General features: G+C 41.5%; 1 protein-coding gene across 1 annotated transcript in view; it reads left to right on the top strand.

The window, feature by feature from the left end:
- LOC137299980 (BMP and activin membrane-bound inhibitor homolog) overlaps positions 1-17,666 on the top strand; it is a 35,028-nt gene extending 17,362 nt beyond the window's left edge. Inside the window, exons 2-3 of the mRNA XM_067969033.1 lie at positions 1,723-2,007; positions 15,625-17,666. Of these exons, the coding sequence (XP_067825134.1) occupies positions 1,723-2,007; positions 15,625-16,040 (701 nt within the window). The 3' untranslated portion in view covers positions 16,041-17,666. The remainder of the gene's footprint in view (positions 1-1,722; positions 2,008-15,624) is intronic.
- Positions 17,667-23,300: the final 5,634 nt, after the last annotated feature.

Genomic DNA, 23,300 nt, shown 5'->3' on the forward strand with positions numbered 1-23,300 from the left:
TCTAATCAAATCTTGAAATGCGTGGCAATTATAAAAAGTGAAAATGCCAAACTTACATTAAAACACATGTCTGAAACTGGACACTGCATTCCTGTGTTGAATACTGGGCATTTTTCCATTTGAGGTACCCGGGCCAGCATTTGGTACTGCATTTGACGGTATGCTGCTTGTCAGCAAGTGACAGTCGCCATCCTCAACAGTAACAGACTGGAGCTCCCCGACTGACCTCACGTCTTTGAGGAAACTCAAGTCTTGGTAAAGAGATGCCTGAATTTACATAGAATTACATCGAATGTAGAGCACAGAAACTCCAGTGTTTATGCTCCACATGAGCCTCCTCCCACCCTACTTCATCTAACCCTATCAGCATATCTTTCCATTCCTTTCCCCCACGTGTGTTTATCTAGCTTCCTCTTAAATGCATCTATGCTATTCGTCTCAAATACTCCTTGTGGTAGTGAGTTCTACATTCTTACCACTCTTTTCAGGTTTCTCCTGAATTTGGAGTTAGTGCCAACTGTTATTGCAGAAAGGAGTTCAGCTGTACTTCCAACCCATGTTTAATGGAATTAGGAGTGTGTAATATGTTTGCTATATCCAGGGAAAAAATTACATTTAAATATAACTTTGAGCTCTCTCAATGGTTAATTGAGTAAATGCACTACCTGGTGTGGTACTGAGCCATGCAGAGCAAGAGGGTCCAGATTTGATCCTTGGTCTGTGCTGGGTTAGGTGATCTCTGCCAGGGTGACAGTGGGAGCATTAACGTTGTCCTGAGTATCCCCAGGCTAATCAGGCAGAGCTCCTGATTCTGATTGCTATTCAGTAAGAAAATGCAAGTGCGTGGATGTTGGATGAGGACAGGAAAAGGCTCCATTAGGTGTTCCTGACAGTCAAATAGTCTGCTGACCTTCACAGTCTGGACATACACATCAAGTATAGCCATTTGGCTGAAGTACCGGAAAGATCCCTGTGATGGTAGAACCAAACTCAAACACGAATCACTAGCTTCAGGAGAGTAAGGGAAAAAGTTGCTTGATACGCAATCCTTCCTGGTTGAATTATCACATCGTTGGTTTATTTTGCTATGCATTTCTTGCAATTTGCAAAATGTATTCACTGTCCAATTGTGGCATTTTAGTTCTTCAAAAATATTAATAAATGCCTTTTCCCACCTCATTTTTTAATATCTCCAATTTTACCCTTGCCGCCTCAGCTTTCTCCTTTGGGCCAGAGCATTCAAAGGTTTCGGTATGACTTGCTCCATTGCTATTGTCACCACTCCTCCACATCAGCTGACAGGGAGGGTGCACCTTCTTAGAGTAGCACAGGTCTCTTTCAAACTCTTCCCCCGTCTCAGTTTTCCTTTCCACACCAACACAAGGGCTCCCTTGTGAGCCAGTGAAAGTTGAGTATGGAGGGGAACTAAACTAAAATGGGAATCAAAGCCTGAATGGAGGTTCAATGTTTATCACTACAGCTGCCCAAAGTAGAAGGTGTTGTATCATATGGGAATTGTTAATATTTCACTCTCCTTCAAGGGGATAAAAATAATATTCCGAAGATCCGAAAATATTATTCAATGGTTCTGTGTTTTAAAGAGACTTTGAACCTTCAACCAACAATGTTAGTGATGGATTGTTCCAGCTTACTCATTGGTTATGGCCTTTCTATTTCCCTCAGTAAATGTTCTCATTCATCAAAACTTCTTGTCTTTTTCAGGTGAAATCAGATGCTACTGTGATGGCCCACAGTGTGTAGCGACAGGCTACATGTGCAAGTCCCAGCTCTCTGCCTGCTTTACCAGACTACTGGACCCTCAGAACATCAATTCTCCCTTATTGCATGGCTGTATGGACACTTTCTCAAACACGACGGAGATCTGCCATTCTCAAAGTTCCTACCACCATAAAGGACACTGGTCACTCTTAGAGTGCTGCTGGGAAGACATGTGTAATTATAAAGGGTTACAGGAAGTTTTGCTGCATTCTGGAAGTAGCATGTCAGGTAATGAATCTCAGAGCATTACTAGTGCATGGTTCATTTGAGAATCACTTTAATAGGGTTTTGCCACCTCATACAAAGAGTGAATAAGGGATCACACTGCACTGGTCTTGCACTTAGGACAGTATCACAATGTACTGCGACACTGGACACTTCCAGTAGAATTTTTCCAACTGTACTCTATTTTTCTCAGCTTACTTGTTCTAGTTTCTGTTTCTTATTTTTCTTCTCCATGCTTTATTTTCTATCTTTTTTATGAATTAAAAACTACAATTATTGCAGAATCTAAAGATGGTACATAGCTTTAAGTAGTCGTTGGTGTGTTAGAGCAAGTTTAAGAATTCTAGAATGGGCTTTCATTTATAGCCTTAAAAATGTAAGGATGTAGGAATAGGAAAAGGACATTTTGTCCATTTGGCTCATTCCGTTCCCCAGTTTCTGTTCACGATCCAATCTGGCCATTTTTCATCTTTGTTCCCACCCCAATCCCAGGTCTCTCTGGTTGCTGCTGAAATGGGAAATGATACAATTCCAATTTAAATGTTTCAATCAAGTCAGCACACATTACCAGGAGACAGTCTAACCAAATCCAGCTGTGAAGAGGTTATTAAATTTTGCTGTGGCTTCTTTAGGTTAGAATGCTGGTTCTATTGTTGATTTTCAGAATGCAGTGGATACAACAAAGGCTATGGGCCCCGACAACATCCTGGCTGTAGTGCTGAAGACTTGTGCTCCAGAACTAGCCACACCTCTAGCCAAACTGTTCCAGTACAGGTACAACACTGGCTTCTATCCGATAATGTGGAAAATTGCCCAGGTATGTCCTGTCCACAAAAAGCAGGACAAATCCAATCCGGCCAATTACCGCCCCATCAGTCTACTCTCAATCATCAGCAAAGTGATGGAAGGTGTCGTCGACAGTGCTATCAAGCGGCACTTACTCACCAATAACCTGCTCACTAATGCTCAGTTTTGGTTCCGCCAGGACCACTCGGCTCCAGACCTCATTACAGCCTTGGTCCAAACATGGACAAAACTGCTGAATTCGAGAGGTGAGGTGAGAGTGACTGCCCTTGACATCAAGGCAGCATTTGACTGAGTGTGGCAGCAAGGAGCCCTAGTAAAATTGAAGTCAGTGGGAATCAGGGGAAAAATGTTCCAGTGGCTGTAGTCATACCTAGCACAAAGGAAGATGGTAGTTGTTGTTGGAGGCCAATCATCTCAGCCCCAGGACATTGCTGCAGGAGTTCCTCAGGGCAGTGTCCTAGTCCCAACCATCCTCAGCTGCTTCATCAACGACCTTCCCTCCATCATAAGGTCAGAAATGGGAATGTTCGCTGATGATTGCACAGTGTTCAGTTCCATTCGCAACCCCTCAGATAATGAAGCAGTCTGTGCCTGCGTGCAGCAAGACCTGGACAACATCCAGGCTTGGGCTGATAAGTGGCAAGTAACATTCACGCCAAACAAGTGCTAGGCTATGACCATCTCCAACAAGAGAGAATCTAACCACCTCCCCATGACATTCAACGGCATTATCATCGCTGAACCCCCCACCATCAATATCCTGGGGGTCACCATTGACCAGAAACTTAACTGGACCAGCCACATAAATACTGTGGCTGCAGTTATACAGGGCCTTGGTGAGACCACACCTGGAGTATTGTGTGCAGTTTTGTTCTCCTTATCAAAGAAAAGATATACTTGCCATAGAGGGAGTGCAACGAAAGTTTACCAGACTGATTCCTGGGATGGCAGGACTGTCGTGTGAGGAGAGATTGGGTCGACTCGGCATGTATTCACTTGAGTTTAGAAGAATGAGAGGGGATCTCATTGAAACATATAAAATTCTGACAGGGCTAGACAGACTGGATGCAGGGAGGATGTTTCCCTTGGCTGGGGGGTCCAAAACGATGGGTTACAGTCTCAGGATACAGGGTAGGAAATTTAGGACTGAAATGTTGAGAAATTTCTTCACTCAGAGGGTGGTGAACCTGCGGAATTGTCTAAGGCTGTGGAGGCCAAGTCGCTGAATACATTTAAGAAGGAGCTAGATCGATTTCTAGACACAAAAGGCATTAGGAGGTATGGGGAGAGAGCGGGAATATGGTACTGAGATAGAAGATCAGCCATGATCATATTGAATGGCAGAGCAGGCTCGAAGGGCCAAATGGCCTTTTCCTGCTCCTATTTTTCTATGTTTCTATGTTTCTAACTGACTCCCCAAAGCCTTTCCACCATCTACAAGGCACAAGTCAGGAGTGTGATGGAATACTCTCCAACAACACTCAAGAAGCTCGACACCATCCACGACAATGCAGCCCGCTTGATTGGCACCCCATCCACCACCCTAAACATTCGCTCCCTTCACCACTGGCGCACCGTGGCTGCAGTGTGTACCATCCACAGGATGCACTGCAGCAACTCGCCAAGACTTCTTTGACAGCACCTCCCAAACCCGCGACCTCTATCACCTAGAATGAGAAGGGCAGCAGGCACACGGGAACAACACCACCTGCACGTTCCCCTCCAAGTCACAGACCATCCCGACTTGGAAATATATTGCCGTTCCTTCATCGTCGCTGGGTCAAAATCCTGGAACTCCCTACCTAAAAGCACTGTGGGAGAACCTTCACCACACGGACTGCAGCGGTTCAAGAAGGTGGCTCACCACCACTTTCTCAAGGGCAATTAGGGATGGGCAATAAATGCTGGCCTTGCCAGCGACGCCCACATCCCATGAACGAATAAAAAAAAATCATAGGTGTTATTAATGGGGAAGTGGGAGGGTTTGTATTGGGGATGTATTTCCCCCTTCCTCCAATATTTTGGACATTGGTTATGTCTTCTCCCCCTTGCTACAAATTGACATTGTGTTCCCTCCCACCCACTCTTTGAATGTGTTGTATCTCTAATCACAAAGTAATTTTACATCTACATTATCAATCCATTTCATTATGTTAAAGTCTGGGATTCCACTAACCTATAATTTCTGATAATGACAGTTTTAATTTCTTTAGTTTTTCTTCATAGCTCAATGATCTAAAGCCAGGAATTATCCATTTAATTTCTCTAAATCTTTTCCACTGCCTCTATATCCTTGTGTAAGTACAGTGACCACAGCTGTACACAATACTCCATGTGTGGTCTTGCTAATGCTTCACAAAATTCTTCAACCTCAAGTGCTGTCCCCTTGCTGCAGGAGTAACATTCCACGATTCCCATGAGTCGAGATAGTTTGTGCTGTTATTATTTTCTGTTGTGTTCCATAAAAATCCTCTTGGAGAAAACAACCGTGGCTTCATTAGATTCTAGATAGAAATTAGAAACAACGGGGGCAATTTTAACCTATCCCACCCATTGGGAAACTGACGGGATCGGGTACAACGTTGGCTTTACACCCTGCCCGATTTTACTCTCCATTGCAGTACAAGTCATCCAGAGTACTGTGGCTCAAGTCCTCACTCACATGAAAGCCTGCATCCCCGTCACCCCTTCCTCGTCAAGCTTCACTGGCTTCCCAAATCCTAGAGAATCAACTTTTAAGATTCTCATTCTCACATTCAAATCTTTCCATGACCGAGCTCCTCCCGACCTCCAAGATGTTCTCCAGTCCTATGGTCCCCGTGCACACCTTTCAGACCTTCAATATTTCTCCTTGCCCACTCTCTCGGCTCCTCTATTAGTGCTTTCTCCTTCAACCACCTTCCTTTTACCTTCTGGACCTCATTTCCCAGTATCTCTGCCCTGCCATCTCCTTCCCTGCTCATCTCTGACTGCTTTTGGCTTCTCGTCACCCTTTTCCGTCGCCCTTTTCGGCCAAAAATGATTGAAATGAAAACTCCAATTCAGTTTATTCTATGGATTCCTGCAATTGAAAGCTGACTGAGCTCAGCTTTTTAACGATTTTTATTGGCCAATAAATGGAGCTCAATTTTCCTTAAAGAAATAGGACAATAGTAACCTTATGCAAAACCACTGGAGCATTATCTGCAGTATAAAAGATACTTTCGTTTTAATTTTTTTTTAATGTGTTTTATTTCCATGGCACTTGGTGGTTTGGGGTATCATGCCTGACTTTCACTGAGACTGCAGCCCAGTCTTATCCTGATGCTCCCACCCAGTAATGGAGGAGTAAATCTCTGGCTATAAATGGTTATTTCAATTTTGAACCCCAGTCACTAGAAGCTATAGACGAAACCTTATCCATGAACGTGGACTTACGCCTTGCAACGCATTATGTGCGTAATTTTGACTTTGGCCAATAGTGTAAAACAGGCGATATTGATTCAGACGCCTGTTATATATCTCTCCTCAATTTTTTATTTCTATTGACTTCAATCGGGAGAGATTTATAACGGGCGGCTGAATTGATATCGCTCATTTTACACTACTTCATAAGTCAAAATTACGCATTATCAGTGCTAACTCTATCCCTTAAGACAGAAAAGGGTATTTTTCACTGTAAAAACAAAATTACCGTAGTACTATCATAAGAACATAAGAAATAGGAGCGGGAATAGGCCATACAGCCCCTCGAGCCTGCTCCGCCATTCAATAAGATCATGGCTGATCTTCGACTTCGACTCCACTTTCCCACTCTATCCCCATATTCCTTGATTCCCTTAGCGTCCAAAAATCTATTGCTCTCAAGCTTGAATATACTCAATGACTGAGCATCCACTGCCCTCTGGGGTAGAGAATTCCAAAGATTCACAACCCTCTGAGTGAAGAAATTTTTCCTCATCTCTATCCTAAATGGCCGACCTCTTATCTTGAGAGTATGACCTCTATTTCTATACTCTCCAGCCAGGGGAAACAGATGCTCAGCATCTACCCTGTCAAGCCCCCTAAGGATTTTATATGTTTCAATGAGATCACCTCTCATACTTCTAAACTCCAGAAAGTATAGGCCCATTCTACTCAATCTCTCCTCATAGGACAACCCTCTCATCCTAGGAATCAATCTAGTGAACTTTTGTTGCACTCCCTCTAAGGCAATTATATCCTTCCTCAGGTAAGGAGACCAAAACTGTATAGACTACTCCAGATGTGGTCTCACCAGAGCCTATTTAATTGCAGCAAGACCTCCTTACTCTTATACTCCAACCCTCTTGCAATAAAGGCTAACATACCATTTGGCTTCCTAACTGCTTGCTGTGCCTGCATGTGAATTTTCTGTGATTCGTGTACAAGGACACCCAAATCCCTCTGAATACCAACATTTCTTAGTCTCTCACCTTTTAAAAAATATTCTGCTTTTCTATTCTTCCTACCAAAGTGGATAATTTCACATTTCCCCACGTTATACTCCATCTGCCACCTTCTCGCCCACTCACTTAACCTGTCTATATTCCTTTGCAGCCTCTTTGCGTCCTCCTCACAGCTTACTTTCCCACCTAGCTTTGTATCAACAGCAAACTTGGATACATTACACTCTGTCCCCTCATCTAAGTCATTGATATATGTTGTAAACAGCTGAGGCCCAAGCACTGATCCTTGCGGCACCCCACTAGTTATAACCCGCCAACCCGAAAATGATCCGTTTATTTTCTGTTAATGTGTTTTCTGTCCATTAACCAATCCTCAATCGATGCTAATGTATTACCTCCAATCCCATGAGCCCTAATCTTGTGTAACAACCTCTTGTGTGGCACCTTATCGAATGCCTTTTGAAAATCCAAACATACTACATCCACTGGTTCCCCTTTATCTACCCTGCTAGTTACACCCTCAAAAAACTCTAATAGATTTGTCAAATTCGATTTTCCTTTTATTAAACCATATTGACTCTGCCTAATCATATTATGATTTTCTAACTGCCCTTTTACTACGTCCTTAATAATAGATTCTAGCTTTTTCCCTACTACTGATGTCCTGATATCGCACTTGAAACAGAATCACTAAATTAAATAATTAAGAAAAGGACTAATTTCTGTATGATATGAATAATACCAGCTGGTTGTTGGCAGATGATGGGCAGTGATCGAATCTCAAGACCCTGCTTCAGCCTCGAGCTCTATGACACGATGGGGGAGGGAATTCTTCTCTGTGATCCTGCCTTTTGTATTGATGTCCAGTTGTTCTGGATGTGCATTGATGTAAAGGTGATGATGGGTCCTGATCTGATTCCTGAATGCACTAAAGCCAAACCATCTCGCATTGTTTTGGATTTGCACCATGTGGAGTATAACTCCTGTCTGATGTGAAGGCAGATTTAAAAAGTGCTCTTTTAGCGCCTTGGATCTGCGATCTTTATAAGCTTAGTATTGAACCTTTTTAATGTGAAGAGAAAGCATAGAATGTCACCTGCACTCTGCTAACCAACAAAAAAACTAGCAGACAAGCAGAGCCCTGCATATGGACAGCAGACAGAAAGACAGCAATCAGCCACAGCCTACAATGTAACATAAGTCTTGCAAACTGTTTCACTCTACAGCTACTGGTAGTGCAGTACTTGTGCAGACTTAGAATAGGAAGCAGTCTGGTGGATGTTCATTTCGACACTGTGAGGAGGCAGGAAAAGCATGAAGGATTTGCTCACTGGGGTATGTGCATGCATGCATGTGTGTGTATATATATATGTATATATATATATAAATAAATACACGCACACGTGTGATATTCGTAACATTCCAATTTTGAAATTGATATAAAATCTGTAAAGACTACATCTGTAATCATAAACATCTGTGGGTTCGAAAGAATTGCAAAGGAGATTCAGCACAGAGAGGGTTACGGTGTTGAGAAATGTAATAGTTTTAAGATGGGTAGTTGACATTGAACACAAACATCCTGTTATTTTTACTTTCAATGGTAAGCTTTTTGTAACTTTTTTCTGAAGGAGCATAATTTTACAAATATAAATCTTTTGAAACAGAGTCTGTTTAGAATAATGAATAGCAGCAACTTGAATGTTAACCATCAGCTTAAACTGTAGCAGTTAGAAACCACTGATTTATAAGCCATGGTGAACCATTTATAGGGCTTTAATTACTTCACCCTGATCCTCCTTCTGTTTAAAAGTCCTATAACTCTTGCAGAAATCTTTTTACCAATTGTTCTGCTTCTTAAGAACATTAGAATATAAGAAATAGGAGCAGCAGTAGGCCATACGGCCCCTCAAGCCTGCTCCACCTTTCAATAACATCATGGCTGATCTTCTACCTCAATTCCACTTTCCCACCCTATCCCCTTATTCCTTGATTCCATCAGTGTCCAAAGAAGAACTTGCCTTGTTTAAAATGTGTGGTCACTGGACTGAGCCACCTTCATGGAGGTTCAGGTCGTGGACAAGCCTAGTTTGTTGTTATATCTGCCATGGCACAAACATTTTTGTATCATTAGTGTTTAGCAAAAAATATGCTTCCTTCTAATGACTAAGTTCCCTATGGTGCAGTACTGACTCGGAAGAACACAAGTTTGATCCCTGGTCCGCTAATTTGGCTAATCTCTGCCTTGATAGCAAGTGGGGATCTTACAATTGGCCTTATTGACACAAGTTACAGAGGATAAAAATCAGCCACTGCTCCACAGTTTGCAGCCTTCTTTGTATTTTCTTTCCTAATTTTCTCTTGTGAGGGTGGGACTCTTGTTGAGATTTGGTTCACTGAAAGCTGGCAGCCATCTGGTCCCTGGTTCGTTGCCTGAAGGGGCGGCCTTCATGTGTGAGAGTCTGGACGATCCATATTGGCAGGCAAGTTGACTAGAGGGTGGGGTACAAAATCACAGCCAAGCCCAATCCTGTCCTGATCCAATGCCTACAAACACGCACTTTCTAACAGAGATCAGGAGCAAGAACTTTGGCTGATTTTTCCCTTCTGTAGCTTGTGTCATTAAGGCCAATTGTAACATCCCCACTTGCTATCAGGGCAGAGATTAGTCAATTTAGCAGACTAGGGATCAAACTTGGGTTCTTCCTAGTCAGTACCGCACCATACCACATTTAGTCATTAGAAGGAAGCATATTTTTTGCTAAGCACTATTAAGTTTCTTTATTTCCTCATTCAGGGCCAGTATCACTATACACTTGAGTTACAAGACTACATTTCAGCCCTCTGCATGCCATGCTCAGCCATGTTGTGAAAAAAAAATCCAACTTGCAATGTTGCATATGAGAAAAGCTTCCAGTAATACTGCAGACAGTGTGTAGTATTCCACACAACTTTCCACTAACTTGGGGAGCGTATATTGGAGAAAGTGAGAATCAATAAAATTGAGGAAAATCCCTTTTGTAGACCAGACTAAATACCCTTGTTTACCTTAGAAAACAGGATATTTTGAGCTAGCCTGGAAGTTTAGGTCTTTTAATTTTTTGGGATTATGAAGACAATTGACAAAGGTGATCAGGAAAAACTGTTATCAATGATGGAAGTGTCCAAATATCAGGGGGCACAAGAGTCAGATTTGAGGTCACATGGGACTTTTTCACTCCAAATGTATTATTGTTCTGAAAAAAATCATAGAGAAAAGCCACTGAAGCAGATTGAATAAACGGCTTCAAGAGAAAACTATGTATTTGGGGACAGTAGAAATTGAGATAAATGGTGAGAAGGAGCATCGGTAGGTATGGTTTATCAAGAAGGAACAGTCTTGTTGGGCCTAATGGCCTTTTCCTGTTCCTAACAATTCTTATGTTGTCTCCAGTCAATGGGCTCGGCATGAGCAGTAATGACTGAGCGTTGATGTGAGAAAACTCGTGAAGCAGAGAATGAGTTAAGTGATGCTGTGCAAGTACAAGTTAACCTCTTGCCCTGAGTGCTTGGTGTTTGTTTATGAGCGTTCCTGATCTTTAAGGGGTTGAATAACTACACGCTACTATTGCATTGGAATATTGCTGTGTGAATTGGTGGGAAAATACTTGTTTATGAGTATAATATAAAGGCGATGCATACCAAATGTAAGGAAAATATAGATTCTCCAATCAGAGGCAGACTAAATACTGTCAGTAACAGAAGAATTGGTCGTGTCAATAGCTCATTAAATAATAAATGTTTTGACATGTAAGTTTATAATTCACCTTTGGTATTCAAAATATGCACCAGTAATTTTACTATAGTTTCACAGATTGCAGTGTACAGGGATCCATGCCAGAAGTTCTACAACATTAAATTCTTGCTGCAGTGGAAGCTGTTTAGAGTAATTACCCTCAGGAAATCCTGTTTGATCTGAAGAAGTCCAACACAACCAGCCATTTTTGACCACAGACCTCTGTGTATTGCTGTTACAAGATTACAAGTTGGGGGATGTACAGTGACCTGGCCAGACCACATCTTGGGTACTTGTGTCCAGTTTTGACCAATGAAACGCAAGGAGAGACATTCAAGCCTTGGGGGCAGTGCAGAGAAGAGCCATGTAGCTGACCCCTTAAGTCAATTTGCTGAATCATGAGGCAAAGCTAGAAAAATTAGGACTCTTCAGCCTCGGAAGGAGATGGTGAAAAGGCAGTGCACTTCATGTATAAGATAGTAAACAGAATAGAATAGGTAAATTCAGAACATTACTTCAAATTAAACCACAGCAGTAAGACAAGGGAAGCACAGGCTCAAACTGGTGAAAGAGAAAATTAGGACTGATATCAAGAAGCTGTTCTCCACACAGAGGGAGATCAACATATGGAAATGATAACATGGTAGTGTAATGAAGGCAAAATCCTTGGAATCATTTAAAATCAATGGCATGAAAATCGGGCAGGCTCTACAAAGGGCGGTCTACCCCTTCGAACAGATTACGACCCAGACAGTGAAGACACAAATCTACCCCTACATGTAAAGATACAACAGAATGTAGAACTCAAATCTTCATTTGACTTTTCATGTACATGAAGTATAAACTCCGTGATAGCTGATTCCAGTAGCTGAATCCTTCTGAAGAGGTAATCATTGTAAACAGTGAGTTTATGGATCTGTTATATGACACATTTTACATGGCTGTGAAGTGGTTTTGTCAGCACAGTAATGCAAAAATATGCAGCATAACTATCAAAATCAGTGTGAGTTTAGGTTTTGGCTTCGAGATATGAGATCACTTTGATTAGGTATTCCAATACAACTTCAGCCGCACTATAATGACAACCAGTGAACATAAAGCCAACTTTTTAACCTTTTAAAGCTAGAGGTTAAGGAATTCCCAAGTGATCTCCTGAAACATCTTAAGGTTTTAATGTTAGTAAAGAGCCAAAGGGATATGGGAAATTTTACCAGCACTTTGCTGCTGGTTAGTGGAACATAACAGATGTAGTTAGACTACCCATGTACAATGCGTTGCTTCTCTTTGTAGAACACACCATAGCTCAGTGCTGTTGGCTTGCACCAATCTGAAGGCAGATACCACTCTCAAATACCATGTGATGCACAACCTGAGAGAAAAAAAAATGATCCTTTTGAAAATGCTTCTCTATGATCACTGAATCGTCTACCCATAATCACTAAGCACCTTCCACCCTTATCTAACTATATGTTAGCTCATGTGTAATTTCTTAATTAAAGTATTGGAAAGAAAACAAATTTTACGGTGAGGAGTATTGCAAGAAGTATGAACTTTATCTTTGTTATAATTAAACTAGACCCCTTTGTGATCCTTCAAAATGGCATTGTTGTGTTGGAAAGTGTTCAAAGATGAGAGACCAGGATGTTCCTGCAACTCAGCACTCCTGGCGCCCAATTATATTGGAAAACCTCTTTCAAAAGGAGCTCTCCTGTACTGGTTGATGCTGTAGAAACCATACCATTTACATTAAAGGGCCATTTCTACAGCCATGGATCAACTCTCTCTCTGCCAAATTCCCCCCCCCACCTTTTCATCTGAAGGCGTTGACTCCTTGCTGAGAACACAAGTGACGGCATGGCGCTCAACCTTGAAGGACATCACAGCTGAGCTCAATCTTCTCCTCATCCTGACATCCGCACAAACATACTTCCAGCAAGGGATCCTGCATAGAACTCAGGAGAAGGAACTCTGGCCCATTTCCCCCTCCCTAACCCAGAAGTGCCGAAGCTGAGATCTGCTAACTCAGCACAGACCAGAGATTGAACCTGGCACTTTCCTGGTCTGTGCAGCTCAGCTACTGCTGGGATCAAGCCCGAGCCATTGTAAGATCCTGCGAATCAACTTTGAAATAGCTTCAGTTGTTTGAAAGCCTTCCCTCCCCTCTTTCAAGTGGTAAAATGGTAGCTCTGGAGGGCACCACAAATGGTAATACAGTTTTTAAAAAAGTCTTAATTTTTAAATGTTACTATTTAACCCATAGATTTCTGACAGCCAGGGAATTCTTTGATTCCTGGGCTGGACACTCTTTAAAGACATTGACCCATGCGCCATGATTCAGAAACATATCCTAAAGTTACAAGACAGTGATACGGAGACATCAGGAACATCTTTATTACTGCAATATTATTTTACTAAAAATATAAATCACTGAAAAAATGCAAATAACATTCTACTTTACTTTTAATCTCCCTGACCACCCTTTCTTTCCTATCGTCTCTTCTCCATTTGCTCTCTCTTCCATCTTTACTATTTTGATTTTACTTTTACATTTCTAAATAATCTATGTTTTCGCTTTTCTACGTAGTTTAAAGGTATGAATCTAACCCTTATACATTTGGCATTGTACCATTCACTATGGAGATGGGACCCCAATTGGATGAAAGTTGGTTCCAATGGCCATTTTTCAACCACTCGAGTTTGAATTCATTATGTGATTGAACTGACCAGGTCCAAACTAACACTTTTTTAAAGGCTATCTATTAGAACAGGTACTGTCAAAATGAGATATCTGATGGCTAGCACCCGAAAGGGTTAAGAGTGACAAGGATGAGACTATGCAACTGTTATGGAAACTCTAGAATGGGGCTGCTCCAGAATTTTATCCTGGAATATTCCTTTCATTCAAGAGGCGACTGTAGGCAGTGTGCAAATGTTGGGATCCTTATTTATATGTTCTCCAAAGTCTTTCACTGCCCATGTTGGAACACTGTAATCCTATTTGACAGACTACAGAGAAAACCCATGTCTTGCTCCTAGACTCAATGCAGATCCAAATCTATTAAGGCCATTGGACTGGATGAGGTAGCCTACTCAGTGCCTTATTTCTACCCTCTACAACATCACAGAGCTTGTCAAGGGAGCAGCCCTACAAGAGTTATTCCTGCTTATACCTGAAATTCATGTTTATGAGAACACATGCGCTTCACATTAACATTCTGTACCAATCCAAAAAGTCTCCACTTAAGTCAGTGAAATAGCCAAATCCCTCTTGAGTGCCACAGTTTGCAGAATTTTCTTTTAGTGCTAATGATTTGCACGTAACAGGGATCACTTCAATATCAGTGCTTTAGAGTGCTAGCACCACTGGATACAGCAGCATCCCTTTCAGAGGCCAAAGGCCTTCCATTGGGCCAAGTGGCTTATCCCACCAGAACAGGCCAGAGGTACAGTTTCTCACATGCTATCTTGTATACAGCCAACATACAGAAACCAAAATCACGAACCCTAAATCTTAAACAGCTATGAGTGCACAGACAATTGTTGCTCTAGTGTTGTTCAATCCACCCCACAGTATTAAAGAGACAGATTGCACAATGTCAACAGCCTGAAAAGCTGTATTGCAGAACGGCTTCAAGAAAGAGGACATAAGACTCGCAAATAAATGTTGAGAATATTTTTGCATTAAAATGAATCATTACGCATGTTGTCTATACTACCATTTTCATTTAAATATATTTCTGTTAAATGTAATTTAATATTTCGAAAGACAATCAAATCAGCATCATTTATATGGAGGCCAATTCTGTTAAATGCAATTTGAGGGCATGCTTCCTGTAGTCCAATTCTAGCGGTGTTGTGAATCCTAATCTGTTAATTGTTCACTTCAGCTTTAATCTTGTCAGTTTACACATATCAAACTATCTTTAAGTTGAGTAGAATAATAACTTCCTGAATAAAAGAGTTCTCATACTGCAGCTAACTCCACGGGGTAGATCAACTGATCCCGTGGTCCCACCAGGCTGCTGTGCTCAAAGGTTAGAAACTCGACGCCGCAGTGCAGTGGCTTTTGCTGCAGTCTGTGCTCCCTTTGAGTGCGTCTCCCTTGCTGGGAGTGCGAGACGAGTAAATTCACCCTTTTATATACACTGTCAAGTGTATAGTCTTAATAAGTGTATTGTCACAAGATAATTGGCAAAAAAGTATAGGGGGTAAGATTAGAATTGTTTTTTATGCAGGGAGTTGTTCTGATCTGGAATGCACTGTCTGAAAGGATGGTGGAAGAAGATTCAATAGTGACTTTCAAAAGGGAATTGGATATGTACTTGAAAAGGAGAAATTTGCAGGGCTGTAGGGAAAGAGCAGGGGAGTGGGACTAATTGGACAGCTCTTTCAAAGAGCTAGCACAGATACAATGGGCAGAATGGCCTCCTTCTCTGCAGTATGATTCTGTGATTTTAAGACATTTGACATTTAACACCAGTACACTGTATTGATGCCGTACAGTGAAAGGCATGTAATTGTGAATTGGTGTATTTTTTCCTCTTCTGCTTTGGAATAATCAAAAATCTACACTGATTAGAAATAAACTGAGTTGTAAAAAGTAGCTAACATGACCTCTCGATCTGATTTCAGACCGAGGAGCCAAGAAGCAGAGGACCTCCGGGAATAGGAACCTGGCCTACCAGCAGAAGGCCAATGCCAAGGAGATCTGGTTCAGGGCAGCTGTGATAGCCGTGTGCATTGCGGGCGCTTTCATCTTGGTGCTGTTGGTCATGTTAGCCCTTCGAATGCTGCGAAGTGAAAACAGACGTCTGCAGCGGCAACATGAGCAGATGATCTCACGGCTGCACTACAGCTTTCAGGAGCCTCCCACAGAAAAATTCCTGGTGGGAAACTTGGACCTTGAACCCACGATGGCTGCCAGAGACCATGAAAACAACTGCATGGTGCAGAATAAACAACCGCACTTGGATCCAAACAGTGAAACACTCGGCTCATTTTTTCCTTGGGATGTGTACAGTGGCCACAAGAAGCCAACCCTGGTGTGATATGGGTATTCCTGCTTAACCATTAACTTCCCTGGTAAATCCCAAGGCCCACAGTTAACCAATGCAAGTTTAAAATTGGCCTCTTATTTCTATTAAAATGCAATCATGATTAACAATGAAATAATTGGCAACACTGTTTGTAGTTTATGACTTGTTTGGGTGCCAGTTTCTAAGTTGCTGTTTGATGTCCTGGCACAGTCTACTTGCCAGTATCCAACTTGTGTGAACCCTTGGGGGTGTGGAGTGCAATGCTTTTCTCTGATGTAACTGCCAGACTGTAAACTCCAACGAGACCCTGCTGAATAAGAATTTCAATACTGATGGATGATGCATGTCAGGGTTATTTACAGATACACACCTTCTGAATGATAATTGTATTATAATGTACAATATAATTACAAATTTGGTAACACATTTCAAACAGTAACCTGTTAGTACCTTTTCTAATGCTGTTTCATGTATTTTGCCTGTGGGGCAATCTTCACCTCATTCTCTTATCCTGTCAATTAAATTTTACAAAGTAATGTAGGATGCTTACCCATAGCAACACACTTGGGAGGGAACAGAACAGCCAGATTTGGCACTGCCAACAGGGAAAGATATGAACTAGAATGGCAAAATGGTAAGGAACATAGGAATTGCTAGACGAGAAAAGACCAAGGTCCATTTGGTTCGCCTTCTACCATCCTGGTGGTCGCATTATACAATGATAGTGGAGTTGATACAGAGTAAAGCTCTCTGTGCTCTGCCTAAACAATTTGCCTGAGCCCTAATCTCAGACGACCACCCCTACAGCACCTGTGCGACATTTTCTTCACCCATTGTAAAAAGTTCCTGGGGCCTCTCTATGTGAGATTACCAGTTTAGCGCCAAATTAGGGGTGGTTTTGTGCGGTTGTCTCTTGCCCACAAGGGACCTGGTTGAGACTCCCTGAGCCTCTTTTCATTTAGGACGCTTACAGCCAGCAGAGGAATGAGATTTCATCCTTCAATCAGAGCTGTGTTCAAACTAAGGTCTCAGAGGTGAAAAGATATTGTGGTGCCCACTGTACTATTTCACCACTTGTTTCACGCTAATGAATGAAAAGGCCTGTGCCTATCTGGGGCTTCACTATGACCGTGATTTATTTTAAGCACAAGGAGAAGCCGGGAAGAGTCCATATACCTTCTCATTCATTGTTGCTGTTACAACAACTTGCATTTATATAGCACCTTTAACGTAGTAAAATGTCCCAAGGCACTTCACAGGAGCTTTGATACCGAGCCACCTAAGGAGAGATGAGGACAGGTGACCAAAAGCTTGGTCAAAGAGGTAGGTTTTAAGGAGCGTCTTAAAGGAGGAAAGAGAGGTAGAGAGGCGGAGAGATTTAGGGTGGGGATTCCAGAGCTTTGGGCCTAGGCAGCTGAAGGATGTTAGATTCCTGTCTTGTGTTTAAACAGAGCCAAACGGACAATGTAGTTAAAGGTTCCTGTGACGTTCACTGAGAATACCAGGGGACTACAATGCTCTAAGCCAACCAGAATTGCTAAAATATAACCTATAACAACACATCCAGATTCTCCCCACAGACAACAATACGAGTTATAACAGTCAATCCTGAGATAAATTAAACCATATTGATTTCAATCTATTGTGTTGCCCAGCTCTTTTTTTAAATCACAAAATTTTTCATAAAAATCTGATTAAAAATCCCTCTTTGAGTTTGTTAAATATGAACTGGCAGGTGATGATGCCTGAGGCTGTCTGCTCATTCAAGGATTTGGGTGTTGTGATAAACCAAGAAGAGGTGCAGGCAGTTTATGAGGACTACAAAGGGGTGGACGTTATGTTACAGCTGTACAGAGCTCTGGTTAGAACCCATCTGGAGTACTGCATTTAGATCTGGGCACCACACCTCAGGATGAATATACTGACCTTGAAGGGGATGCAGCATAGATTCACCAGAATGATACCGGGGCTAAAAGGGGTTAAATTACGAGGCAAGTTGCATAGACGAGGCTTGTCTTCCTTGAGTATAGAAGATTAAGGGGTGATCTAATTGAGGTGGTTAAGATGACCAAAGTAGTTGATAAGGTAGATAGAGAGAAACTATTTTTTCTGGTGGGGGTCCAGAACAAGGCGGCATAACCTTAAAATTAGAGCTAGTCCGTTCAGGGGTGAAGTCAGGAAACACTTCTTCGCACAAAGGGTAGTGGAAATCTGGAACTTTCTCTGAGGCTAGGTCAATTGAAAATTTCAAAACTGAGATTGATAGATTTTTGTTCGGCAAGGGTATTATGGGTTATGGAACCAAGGTGGGTGGATGGAGTTGAGATACAGATCAGCCATGATCTAAATGACTGGCAGTACAGGCTCGAGGTGCTGAATGGCCTAATTCATAAAAGGTACCCAAGTCCTGAGAGTGTTACAGCCTTGTGCATATCTCTAACCATTAGAAAAAAAAAGTCTTAGAGAAACTATTTCCTATTTTTAGGATGCATTTTGTTCTTGATCGCTGTAACAGTGAGCTCCATTTGGGTTTCCTTTTTTTGTTCTTGACTCTATTGTAGACAGCCGAGTGGAATCCTCCTATGTGTGTGACAGTTGTCTGAGATCAGTGGTGGTTTTTAACCCTACCCTGAGGTGATGTTCATAAACTTCACAGTGAACCAATGGCAATAACTGTCAACTAACAGGAAGACCAGCTAATGCTCAAATATAATGAGTTGTACAAATTATTGCATAGAAAGAGGCCATTAAGCCCATTGCACCAAGCCAGTGCTAGCTCTTCAACTGGAACTATCTACTCTAATCCCATTTCAAAGTCCTTTCTCCACATACTTTTATATTCTTTTTCAAATACTTACTCCCAAACCCGCAATCTGCACCACATAGGCACCACAAGTGCAGCAGGTGCATGGGAAGACCATCACCTCCAGGTTCCCCTCCAAGTCACACACCATCCTGACTTGGACATATATCACCGTTCCTTCATCGTGGCTGGGTCAAAATCCTAGAACTCCCTACCTAATAGCACTGTGGGAGTACAGTCACCACATGGACTGCAGTGGTTCAAGAAGAAAGGCCACCACCACCTTCTCAAAGGTAACTAGGGATTAGCAATAATTGCTGAGTTTGCCATCGACACCCATGTCATAAGAAAGAATAAAAAATATCCAATTCCCTTTAAAATAATATTATTCCAAGATCTAATGACCCTCTGTGTAAAAATGCGCTCTGTTTTATAGGGGCATCACGCTCCTAAATATTTTAGAAGCAGATTCTGGTACTTTGCTAGAATTCTATCAACAGCTTATTCCATTTGGTAGACAAGGTCTGTTTTGGAGCTGAATCTATCCCTTTAGAAATGAAAGTTCAGGTAGAACCGCCTGTCATTCAATCAATAAACCTAGCTTCGGGGTTTCCTGAAGAGGTAGAGCGTAGAGACTGAAACTGCCTCAATGTTGCACAGGATACACTTTTTTAAGGGTGAAGCTGAAATATGTTGTCAGAAAAATTATGGGTGTCACAGATCAGAAGCCTCTCATTATTCAAGAATCTGGTGTTCCTCAATTGGATGGCTATAAAACAATAATGAGCAAGGGTACTGGTTTGTGGCTTCCACAGAAAAATGGACAGAACCACAAAATATGTACCCGAAAATACCAGTAAAAATCCCATAATCCCAAGTAACAAATGCAGAATTTTTCTTAATTAGTCACCATTAACCTGTGGTACAAAAGATAAGTAGAAATGAGAACTCCATGGGCTGTAAGATATTTTTGGCCCAGATTGATGTGGTATTTTGTTCACCTATAGAAGAACTTAGAACCCAATTACAAAACCAGCAGGAAGTGACAGAGATTGGATTGCTATCTAGTTGTTATATTATTTTAAATACATGCAATTCTGTCTAGTTTATTTTAAAGCTATAAATATTTCTGTGCAGTTGTGTTGTAGAGTGAAACTCCTTCATGTCAAACAAAATGTCTCCCTTGTCTAATTTTTCCTATTAAGGGAACCCCTCTAAAACGACATGCACTGTTCCCAGTTTTCGATAACACCTCTTCTAAGTATATAAAATCTAGCATGTTATTGTGAAACTGATTTAATTTGGGGAATAATAGGGTGTAAAGCTGTATTTGAATTAAACTGGAACATTGAGCTTCTTTGGGTATAGGTGTATTGAATGGCAATAGTTGGAGGCTGTGCAAACTCTACTCACACATGAGAAACATAACCAGCAATCACTGCAATACAAGGTTAAGAGTGGATCCCTATCCTGTTCAATGAGTCAGGCCAGACGAGAATGAGGAATATAATCCGTCTGCACCCATGATGCCTGAATACTGTACGTTACTATGAAGGATTTTGAACATTGGGACATAGCAGTGTTGGACATCGCTGTGCTTCATTGTCTGTGCTTTTATCACAAGAGACTAATCCACAAATGGGCCCGTGGGAGCACTTGCTAAGACATGGACATACAAAGCACCAATCCAGCATAAACCAACAAATCTGCTTGCAGATTTTCTATTGGTGAATAGGGATTGTATCAGTGTCTGACCATAATTATGTGTCAGTGGAGACTTTCATTATTTGCATGCCATTCACATTTGCACTGTATAACATGCGAGGCCAAGCAGTGACACCTTCAGTTAGGCTTCTAGAGCAGAAAACTAAAACTGCTTACCAGGAAACCATGCCAGCAGGTTTCATCTGTTCAATATTTGTGGTAAAATTGCAACATAAAATGTATAAAAAATGTCATTGCAACGTTGTTAAAAATAGCTAACAGAGAAAATCTCTACTCCCGGCCCCCAAATTGTGTGAGAAATGAATCATCCCATTAACCCAAACCCGTCAGTTATGTTTTAAATCCATTTCAAATCAATTGGCATTTGAGGAAATATCCCCTGTAAAGAATACCTTCCATTAACCAAATCCTGACTGATGTCACCTGTACCACCCATGGCTTCACATGTGTGCGTGATGTCCAATGAATGAAGGCCAAATCAAAAGACACATTTAGATAAAATACTTCTATCTAAGAAAAATTCAAAATCAAATAATGGTATTTTAACGTTAAGTGTTCTGTTTTTGGTAATTACAATAAAATTGATGGGGGGAACAGAATGTAAGTGTTGCCTCTGCACAGAAAAGTGGAATATAAAATTCAGGCAGTTAAATGCACCTACATAGGTTCCATTATTTTAATTTTAAAAAATTAATTTGACCCCAAATATCAACTTCAGCAACATTATTTTGGGACTCACAGCTCCCTCTGGACACTAGTCTGGCATGTTTGAATAAAACAATCACTCTGCTTCGTGGAAATAGTGATTTCTCATCGACAAAATAGCCCTGAGGATGCCAAGAGTCACAGTTCCGGGCTTGAACTATGTGTCAGTACCAGTAAGCAGGGCTAAAACATATTTGTGCTGCAGCATTAGAACAAAAATGTACCCGAGTGAATATAAAGTAATGGTGAAGTTTACCAAAAGTGAACAAAGGTCCATTTAACTTAGTTCTGATTTATTGTAACATTTTCTAAGCAATGCTCCTGTGCAGATTAGAGCTGGCTGCGAGCAAAAAAATTACTTGACCAATGTCACTCATGTTGCTTCTTTCAGAACTATGAAATAAGGAATTGGGTGATACAGTGAATTAGTACAGGTCTTTTTACCTTGTCAACCTGGTATAACAAGAAAGGTGATAGTTGTATTTTCAAAGCACTCACAGACAGAGAATTACATTGACTGTTATACAGACAGATGAATAAACAATTTGCACAAGCAAATCCTCACAAACAGCAATTAGACAAACAACCAGTGAATCTATTTTTGATGGTGCTATTTGAACATTGGGAGAAACCCCTGCTCTTCTTCAAATAGTGTCATAGAATCTTTAACAAACTCCTGAAGCTTGATTTAGTATCTTATCCAAGAACAACAACTACTTGCCTTTATATAGTGCCTTTAACTTAGTAAAAGGTCCCAAGGCCCTTCACACGAGCATAATCAAACAAAATTTGACACTGAGCCACATAAGGAGATATTAGTACAGGTGACCAAAAGCTTGGTCAAAGAAGTAGGTTTTAAGGAGCACCTTAAAGGAGGAGAGAGAGAGGTAGAGAGGTAGAGAGATTTAGGGAGGGAATTCCAGAGCTTAGGGCCTAGGCAGCTGAAGGTACAGCCGCCAATGGTGGAGCGATTAAAATTGGAGATGAGCAAGAGGCCAGAATTGGAGGAGTGTAGAGATCGCGGAGGGTTGTAGGGCTGGAGGAGGTTACAGAGATAGGGAGGGGCGAGGTCAGGGAGAGATTTGAAAACAAGGATGTGAATTTTAAAACTGAGGTGTTGCCGGACCGGGAGCCAATGTAGGTCAACGAGCAAAAGGGTGATGGATGAATGGGGCTTGGTAAGAGTTACGATACGGGCAGCAGAGTTTTGGATGAGCTCAAGTTTATGGAGGGTGGAAGATAGGAGGCCTGCCAGGAGAGCATTGGAATAGTCAAGTCTAGAGGTAGCAAAGGCATGGATGAAGGTTTCAGCAGCAGATGAGCTGAGGGAGGGGCAGAGGCCGGTGATGCTATCCAAACGATAGCACCTCCAACAAAGCAGCTATCTCTCAATATTGCACTGGAGTCAGCCTAGATCCTGGAATGGGACTTGAAGCCACCTTTTGATTCAAAGGTGAGAGTGCTACAAAAAAACGTTTCCACTTTCTATTCGTTATAAGGGATAAGGGTAATCCTCCTGGCACAAAGCTTTGTGAAACAAGGGTACATTTTGGGAATTCTCGTACTGGGATTAGCAAGCATGATTCATAACCGACAGAATTTTCCATTCTTTTAATCATAAAAGTTTGTAATGTAGGAAACTCACAGAATTCTAACATTTTTTAATATAATATTTTGATTGCAACATTGAATGTTTTTTTTCTCATTCTCAGGGTATGGGCATCTTTAGCAAGCCAGCATTTATTCCCCTCCCTAATTGCCCTTGAGAAGGTGGTGGTGAGCCTTCTCAGTCCACGTGGTGAAAATGAGAGGAAGCGAGCTTTGAGCACCTCCAATAATACAACACTCCCTGACTATGGCACTAAAATGTCAGCCCAGATTATATGCTCAAGTCTTGGGGTGGGCCTTGAATCCACAGCCTTTGGAATCAGAAGCACGAATGCTACACTGAGCCAAGCTGAGCACAATTGTTTATAAAGCCAGAACTGTGCGAATAAACAGTTTTCAACAGTTAATACTCTTCAGTGAGTAACAGAGGG

This window comes from Heptranchias perlo, chromosome 30 (genome assembly GCF_035084215.1).
Source record: "Heptranchias perlo isolate sHepPer1 chromosome 30, sHepPer1.hap1, whole genome shotgun sequence".
Taxonomy (NCBI): domain Eukaryota; kingdom Metazoa; phylum Chordata; class Chondrichthyes; order Hexanchiformes; family Hexanchidae; genus Heptranchias; species Heptranchias perlo.